Genomic DNA, 8,992 nt, shown 5'->3' on the forward strand with positions numbered 1-8,992 from the left:
ATTCATAATGTTTATAGTAATAATGTTTATACTAATATTTATACTAATATTTATAATACATTTATAATAATATTCATAATGATATTTATACTAATATTCATGCTAATAATATTTCTCTCAACGTGTCTCTGAGAGAGTTTGAGCTCCAGCAGCAGACTTTGGTCTGACTTGTCTGCCTGGTAACAGGTGATGATGATGATGAAACAGGTCATGTGACTCGTGCTCTGCTCTTAACAGCAGCTCTCAGTCACACTTTGTCAGAGTTTGTTGGTGAACAGAAGAACATGGCTTCATCCTTCCTCAGCGTGTCCCTCCTCTTCATCGGCCTCCACGCAGCAGGTAGGAGCAATACTCTGATGAATACTCTGATCAATACTCTGATTACTGATCAATACACCGATCAATACTCTGATGAATACTCTGATTACTCATCAATACTCTGATTACTAAATACTCTGATCAATAATCAATACTACTGTATTTCTCAGTGAGGTTGTGTTTCTTCTTCAGATGGATTCATGCATTATGTGGTGAGCCGTTGTGACTTTAACTCCACTGATCTGAAGGACATCGAGTTCATCAGGTCTTACTCCTACAACAAGTTAGAGATCATCAGGTTCAGCAGCAGTGTGGGGAAGTATGTTGGTTACACTGAGTTGGGAGTGAAGAACGCTGAGAACTGGAACAAGGATCCTTCAGAACTGGCTGCGATGAGGGCTCAGAAGGAGACGGTCTGTCAACACAACATTAAGATCTGGTACGACGCCGCTCTGACTAAGTCAGGTGAGTTTGACTTTGTGTGACATCATTAATATTATCATCATCATCATCATTATTTTTTAACTATTATAATCATTACTATAATAATTTAATTTTCACACAGAATATTTTAACTCTTTAAATGAAGTTGTTTAAACGTTAAATCATTTATAACTTCAGACTAGAGTCTCTGTCACCACCTGGTGGTGAAGCTCTGCTACTACACCTGATACTAATATGAATACTTTAATGATGTATTTTCTTCATCACCTCATTAAACTTATTTAATCACATCAACATGTTCTGTAACTCTGATGAAGATATTTTATATAAACGTAGTCATTTAACTTTGAATGTAAAAAACCTGAATATTAATAAGTGATTTATTAAAACAACAGACATTGTACCAGTGACGTGCGGTGAGGTTCGTGGCTGGTGAAGCACCGACTCTTTAAGAGTCAGATCTACTAATATATGAACCCAATAGAGCAGATTGAATCACCATTGATCAATTGGCAGCGTGCACATTGACTGCTGGTTGTTTTTCATATTTATAACAAGCAAGAACGTTCAATTTATAGCAGCTCAGAGAAAGAGCGCATTTCCTCTGCTCCCTCCGTGTGCTTTTAAGTTGCCATCACAATTCATACTCATTCAATACAATAAAAAGAGGTTACTGCAGCGTGCATGGTCTTACCTTTACGTGTCAATGAAGTCCATTCGTCTGTCCTTCTGGACAAAACTCTGTGACTTTGTTGTAAAAGTCCTCCTTATCTTCTTTCAGTTTTAGAAGTCTCTCCGTCTCAATGGAGATCATTGATGGAAGTCGTCCTTGGTCAGTCCGATTGCGACTGTATGTCGTGAGTCTTTTCAAAGCAGAGAATGATCTTTCCACAGACGCTGTTGTAGCCGGTATAGTGAGCACCAGCTGGAGTAACTTTGATGCCTCAGGAACAGTCTGCTTCAGATCCTTCTGGACAAAAAGCTGAGAATCTGTCCAGAGGATTTACATCCATCCCTCGCTGTTTGTGAGCTATACAGTCCGATGAGATCAGCCTTTAGTCTCAAAGTCAAAGAACCTGTCATATTGACAGGCTCTGCAGTTTGGTGTCATCTAAATGTTGTGATATTTCATTAAATGTTGTACAATCGACCAAACCAGGGAAAGCGAGCTCACCAGAATGATCAAACCGAGCTTTCAGTTGAACACTGACATTGTCCAGAATGTTATAAAACATCCGTTTCCTCTCATCTCTGACTGAGGTTTGACTTCGGACACCATCTGTTAAACTCTTGTCTCTGGCGTTCCACAAATCCAATTGTGTCGCGGATTCAAAATCCACAAAATCCAATGTTCATTACTTTGTTTTGCAGCATTCTACAGAGTGCATCGGTTGCACTGAAAATGTCCTCATATGCCATCATGAAAAAGCACGTTGATGCCTTTGACAGCCACCGCTCATATCCAGCGGCCATCACTAGGGTGTCATTACCCAACTATCTGGATTTCCTCTCATAATACGGAATGCAGCACGCAGGTCAGATTGGTACATGCTTATTGTCTGCAAGTCTTGAATTTGAGCTCCATCTCGTGGGTCCAGTAAGTGGGTGCGTTCGTGGACTTACTGAAAAATGCCGCTAGTCCCTCAAGTGTTTTAAAACGTTCTACACTCAGGTACGCATTTTGCTGAATGCAAGAGCACCAGGTTCAATTTGTGTGCGTCACAGTGAGTAAACATGGCCTCAGGCACCTTTTCTTTAATCCTGGCCTGCACCCCATCACTCTGATGACATCACAGCTGCTCCGTCATAAGTCTGAGCTACCAGCTTTTCGACACACTTGTATTTCTCCAACACTCCCAACACATACTCGGCTATAGCAGGGGCTCGTCTGTCATCACTCACATCATCAAATCCCCAAAACGCCTCCTCAGTTCACAGGCCGGCTCACTTTCAGCCACATAACGCAAAATGACAGAGATCTGGGCTTTGCTTGTGACATCCGGTGTCTCGTCTACAGCAACAAATGAGGCTGCATTCATCTCATCGACTGCTTCGATTAAATCGTTCTGTATTCTGTTTGACAGGCCAGAAAACACAGCGGATGTCTCCAAATGTCTAATCTTTCATCTTTCTCAGCAAAGGCATGTAATAGTTCTACATAGCTGCCACGATTAGAAGAGCTTGAACTCTCCAGTTCCTGTTTGGGACGCAGGTTTCATTAATGAGGTCTTTTAAAATCTCTCGTTGTCCTTTATCTTAGTGTTGTGGATGCTAATATTTAGTCTCTGCTGTTCGTTCAAAGTCAAATCTATTCTCGAGGTTCCAAAAGTTTTCAAAGCAATTTGGCTTTGAACGTGACTCGTTGATCTTCATGTTTGCTGAGGCTTCTTGGAAGATGTTTCAAGTCACAAAATGCTGATTTAGTCCAGACATTGTCCCACGTTGAGAACAGAAGAAGGGAAAGCGGTGAAGGCGGTTTCTTGTAGCACAGCCAGTCTTTTCGAGCGAGTCATCTTCTGTCCCGTCGTTTGAAGCAAACCTTTTAGCTCCGGTGTCGGTCATTTATCACTTCACGTTTCGATTGAAAGTCCAGTTTTGAAAAACGTTTAAGCTTAGCTATAGATTCTTCCATTATTGCAGTCAAAGCTAAATATACGAAGAAGAAGAGAAGTGTAGAAGAAGAGTAACGGAACTACAAGCATAAACCCGACCCGTGGGCTCTCTTCCGCCCCCTTCAGTGAGGCAGAGGTACTGTGTGCCTCCCCTCTGTGCTGTTTCACTGCGGCTTCTGTCAGATCAGCAAGACTAAATATGTTCTACACATACGTGAAATACATGACCTGTTCTATGGTAATAAAGGACATATAATACAAGTGTCAACAAATATCACAGTGGTGACAAACAATGAGAAAGCAAAAGCCGCGCGCTCAACCCAGTTTGTGGGGATTGCGCAATCTGAGGTGAGACAGATCTCATCGCTGCCTCACCGCGTGTCTCCTCTGTTTAAACAGTTTAAACAGGAAATGCGCAAATTCAGCGATTTTGATTACAAAAATGCTTGAAATGATGGAATCATACATAAATTACATTTATAGCACAGATCAGTGGATAAATATTAATTTTTATTTTATTTTATCATTATTTGTTTTTTACTTTTCATGATAGCAGGTGAGGCCTCCCCTGTCCACACGTCCCTGAATTATACACATATAAGAATATAATATAATTATATTATATTATATAAAACGTAACAGAGGAAACAGTTTAAATTCAAGGATTCTTTATTGACATTATCCAGCAGAAGCTCATTCCTCTTTAATTTCTTATTATTTGTGAGCTCTTCCTGATATGATTCATGTATCAATACTCACATCATCATCACGATGTGTTTCAGCTGAGCCCAAAGTGTTTCTGAGCAGCGCGACGCCCCCTGGTGGTAAACACTCGTCCATGCTGGTCTGCAGCGTCTTCGACTTCTACCCCAAGAACATCAAGGTGAGCTGGATCAGAGACGGACAGCCGGAGACCGCCGGGGTCACTTCTACCGATGAGCTGGCAGACGGTGATTGGTACTACCAGACCCACTCTCACCTGGAGTACACGCCCAGGTGAGTCCACCTCCACCTCCAGGTCGACGTCCAGGTCCAGTTAGGTCCAGTTAGCTTCAAGTTCAGTTAGATCCAGGTCCAGCTCCAGGTCCAGGTCCAGGACCAGTTATCTTCAGGTTGAATTAGGTCCAGGTTCAGGTGCAGGTTAAGGTTCAGTTAGATCCAGGTCCAGGTCCAGTGTGTCAGAAACCCTGAAGTGTTGGTTTGTGTGTCAGCAGGTCTGGAGAGAAGATCTCCTGCATGGTGGAGCACATCAGCCTGAGTAAACCTCTGGTTACCGACTGGGGTAAATACCTGTCTGTCTGCACACCTGCTCACCTGTCTACCTGCCTCTTAACCCGTCTCTCTGCTAACCCGTCTACCTGTCTGTCCTCAGACCCGTCCATGCCCGAGCCTGAGAGAAACAAGATCGCCATCGGAGCCTCAGGACTGATCCTGGGTCTGACCTTATCTCTGGCTGGCTTCATCTACTACAAGAGGAAGGCCCGAGGTCAGAACAGGGCTCACTTTAGTTCAGTGATGGTTTACTTTAGTCCAGACTAAGAGGAGTGGTAGACCAGGTCCATCAGAGTCTGGAACTAGTTTATTGTGTTGCTTCAGACCAGTTCAGTCTAGTTTGAATGATGAGGTATCTGGATTTGAGGTTGACCCCGTCCCCTTCTGTTCTTTCTTTGAACCAGGACGGATTCTGGTTCCCAGTAACTGAGCCTGGTCCTGGTCTTGGTCTTGGTTCTGGTCCTGCTGTTTGTCAGATGGAAGGAAAAGCAGCAGCTGCTTCAACCCGCTTCGTGTTTTCAGCCGAGCACACTGTGAGTGCTGCCACCTGCTGGACTGGATCAACACCTGATTCTCTCTTGATCTGGACTCTGATACTCAGCTGGTCTAAACCTGATGCAGGACTGGACAGTGCTGGATCAGGGTTAGTCTGGACTCTGGTGTATCACAGCTGGATGTGAACTCTGCTTCGTCTACATGTGATTTTATGCTCTACTCTGTGAAATATATCTATATATATATATATATATATATATATATAAATATTATATATATGTATATATACATATATATAATATTTCACAGACACTTATATCCACAAACTGACTCAATAACTGCTTTGAAATCAGATATAATCGAGTTATTTGAATGATTTGGGGCTCGTAGGTTGTGATTGTTAGATTTATATATTTTTACTGAAGTGAAACGTTTTCTAACAACAATAAACTTCAGAAAACTGTGACTCAGTGTGGATTTATTGATCAAATGTAAATACAGAGGAAGTATCTCATCTCGTCATATATGATGTTATAAATACATGATGTTATAAATACATGATGTTATAAATACATGATGTTATAAATACATGATGTTATAAATACATGATGTTATAAATACATGATGTTATAAATACATGAATATTAATCAATGATTAGGATCACAGCATGTAGAGATGATGATTCACAAAGTCTTTAACAACATCAGACAGAATAACTCTGACTAACTACATGAAACACCAGCGGGTTTATTAGTACTGCATCTAAGTACAATGTTGAGGTACTTGTACTTTACTTGATTATTTCACTTCACTACAACTGACAGCTGTTACTTTACATTTTAAGATTTTACATTAAAAACATAAAACTAAACATAATTTCACTAGATGAACTAAAAGTATAAAATAATAAAGAGAGAGATGTGTGTTTCTTCTTCTCTTCCATTAATCATCTCAGGACCCTCAGATGTATCTGGACCCTCTGGAGGGGCCCGACCCCGAGGTTAGGAACCTCTGGACCAAAGTACAGAACTTCATCAGCTCCAGTGACCATGACCTGTGTACTGATCATCATATTAACATTATATACATATATATATAATATGTATGCATGTATGTATATGTATATGTATATATATATATATATAATACTCGTGCTGCTGATCACAGGACTGAATGTTTTGGTCTCTGTAATAAGTTTATTATTATTATTGTTCTGATAATTCCTCTCTTTCACTCTGCACCTGAAGTGAACATTTGAGTATATTAATGAGTGTATTAATACTTTTACTACTATAGTTGTGCTGTAGGAACATTGGAGTACTTCCTCTACCTCTACATGTACCAACGTTCACAGTCAGACAAAAGGATTAAAGGACCCTGAAGCTCCGCCCCCTGCTGCTGCACAGAGCTCCGTTCACTTGTTTGTTCTAATATTTAACGATGTTTACGTCCAAATTCACCCAAAGTCAACGCTGCTCTCCCTCTGGTCCTCATGGAAACACCCACCGAGTGTGAAGCAGATCAGAGGAACGGTTCTCCAGACATGTGAGGAACAAACAGACCATCAGTTAGATACCATTTTCACAATAAGAGCCTTTGATACTTCACTGTTTCCCACACATTGACTTTATTTGGGCGGGCACCAAGTACATTAACGGTGTAAGTATATATCGAAGACTCATGTTCTATATTTCTTTAGCGTTACTGACGGTCAAAGGTATCACAGGAACACGTTTACATGATATTACCTCATTAAACAGTAGATATGCAGATGAAGAGCTGCTCCTGATGCTCTACACTGTGAATATAGAAACGTTCTCCTTTAGAACTGTACCTGGTGATCGGCTGAAGAACACAGATATCACGAGATGACAATATCAGAGAACCAGAGCAGTAATGAAGGTTCTACACCTGTAGGAGGCAGAATGCACCAAACTGTTACAAGTCTGCTGGAGGAGAGGAGGAGGAGGAGAAGGAGAGGAAGAAGAAGAAGAAGAAGAAGAAGAAGAAGAAGAAGAAGAAGAAGAAGGAGAAGAAGAAGGAGAAGAAGAAGAAGAAGAAGAAGAAGACAGTCTCTCTCAGATGAATATCTGCTTCGTTTGCAATTACAGCTGAACACACTTAAGTAAAACTATCAATACACAGCTGCGATGAATTACATGAATTGTGAACACACAACCTGAAATACACAGCCTAACAAACTACTGCTTACACCCTTTATCTGTATATAACCTTACATGGAACAATACAATCGCGAATAGCCTCGTTTAGCTAATGATGCTAGTCTTAGTTAGCTACCTTATGTTTCAGCATTAAACATAAAAACATGGCACCGCAAAAGCGAGCGAACTTAACATAAATATATATTGCGCTTGTGTACTTCTCTCACCTGTGAATACAACAAGGAGACAGTCTCCGATGAATTTCTGCGGTCTCGACTGTCCTTCCTTACCGCTGCTCATCTTAGTCAAGAATTACAGCGCCAGTCATACCAAGACCCGCCACTGCCCCCTAGTGGCGAAAATGAGTATCGCCCTGCAGCTACTTTAGGTGAAAGTAGGCGAGTTTCAAAGTCACACAAAGCGTGTTCAATTATAATAACCAGAAAATAATAGTGAGGGGGATAAGGTAACACCACAAACTAATACAATAACAATTCTGCAAATAATTGTATCCATTAAAATGTCCAGGGTGCCACACTATTGATTCTAGAGCTCATCAATAAAGTGGGTTAACTTCAGATATCATATTGATCCGTTTGTAATTTTTGTTTGTTATACATTTTTCACTCAGCTGCTAATGCTAGCATACTCTGCTAACGCTAGCATACTCTGCTAACACTAGCATACTCTGCTAACGCTAGCATACTCTGCTAACACTAGCATACTCGGCTAACACTAGCATACTCTGCTAACACTAGCATACTCTGCTAACGCTAGCATACTCCTGCTAACATACTCTGCTAACACTAACATACTCTGCTAACACTAGCATACTCGGCTGACGCAAACACACTCTGCTAACACTAGCATACTCTGCTAACACTAGCATACTCGGCTGATACCAACATACTCTGCTAACACTAGCATACTCTGCTAATACTAGCATACTCTGCTAACACTAGCATACTCGGCTGACGCCAACATACTCTGCTAACACTCGCATACTCTGCTAATACTAGCATACTCTGCTAACACTAGCATACTCGGCTGATGCCAACATACTCTGCTAACACTAGCATACTCTGCTGACCTAACGCTAACATACTCGGCTGACGCCAACATACTCGGCTGACGCCAACATACTCTGCTAATGCTAACATACTCTGCTAACACTAGCATACTCTACTAACGCTAACATACTCTGCTAACGCTAGCATACTCTGCTATAACACGTTGAAGTAGGCACGTGCTGCTCCGTGTCTGGCTAATGTCTGGCGAGGTAAAGTTGTGATGAGTCTGTTCACAGGAAGCTAATCTAAAGTTAGCTTGTAGTTGTGCTAACGTTAGCCTGATTGTCATCTTGGTAACGTGTGTGTTAAGTCTTCAAGGCTCGATTGGTTGGTTTACGTAACGATGTTAGATAATGATGTCTCCATGTCAGTTCTGTTTGATATTGTATAATATATATTAAATAGCGGTTTCCTTTGACCGCCTGTATGTCGGCTCATTGTATTAAAGAGGTTAACAGTCGTAGTCTTGAGGCATCGCTGAAATAATCGATGTAAAGCAGAAGCTTCATGTGAGGATTCAGATGCTCCATCTGATGAAGTATTAAACAGGAAACACAACGAGAGCTGTATGGTCTGTATGTTTCTTACGGTGTAACGTAGGTTCATGACTTGATAACA

At 41.2% G+C, this 8,992-nt stretch overlaps 1 protein-coding gene across 2 annotated transcripts; it reads left to right on the forward strand.

The window, feature by feature from the left end:
• The first annotated feature begins 246 nt into the window (after window positions 1-246).
• On the forward strand, window positions 247-5,607 carry LOC142943518 (H-2 class II histocompatibility antigen, E-S beta chain-like). 2 transcript variants are annotated; one of them, XM_076085078.1, is made up of 6 exons: window positions 247-339; window positions 511-783; window positions 4,157-4,370; window positions 4,586-4,656; window positions 4,747-4,860; window positions 5,051-5,607. In XM_076085078.1, exons 1-6 carry the CDS (start codon window positions 285-287, stop codon window positions 5,074-5,076), a joined length of 753 nt encoding a protein of 250 aa, XP_075941193.1. In that variant the 5' UTR covers window positions 247-284; the 3' UTR covers window positions 5,077-5,607. The 2 variants fall into 2 exon arrangements, with proteins under 2 accessions (XP_075941193.1, XP_075941194.1); XM_076085079.1 differs by having other exon boundaries at window positions 4,589-4,656.
• The last annotated feature ends 3,385 nt before the right edge of the window (window positions 5,608-8,992 follow it).

Source organism: Anarhichas minor, unplaced genomic scaffold, assembly GCF_050575085.1.
Source record: "Anarhichas minor isolate MPS153535 unplaced genomic scaffold, ASM5057508v1 ptg000137l, whole genome shotgun sequence".
NCBI classification, from domain to species: domain Eukaryota; kingdom Metazoa; phylum Chordata; class Actinopteri; order Perciformes; family Anarhichadidae; genus Anarhichas; species Anarhichas minor.

Bases quoted from the DNA above. Each gene is read 5' to 3' on its own strand.
- LOC142943518 (XM_076085078.1), top strand. From the start codon at position 285: ATGGCTTCATCCTTCCTCAGCGTGTCCCTCCTCTTCATCGGCCTCCAC. The intron at 4,657-4,746 runs GTAAATACCTGT...GTCTGTCCTCAG, and splicing joins ACCTCTGGTTACCGACTGGG to ACCCGTCCATGCCCGAGCCT. The intron at 4,861-5,050 runs GTCAGAACAGGG...TCTTTGAACCAG, and splicing joins CTACAAGAGGAAGGCCCGAG to GACGGATTCTGGTTCCCAGT.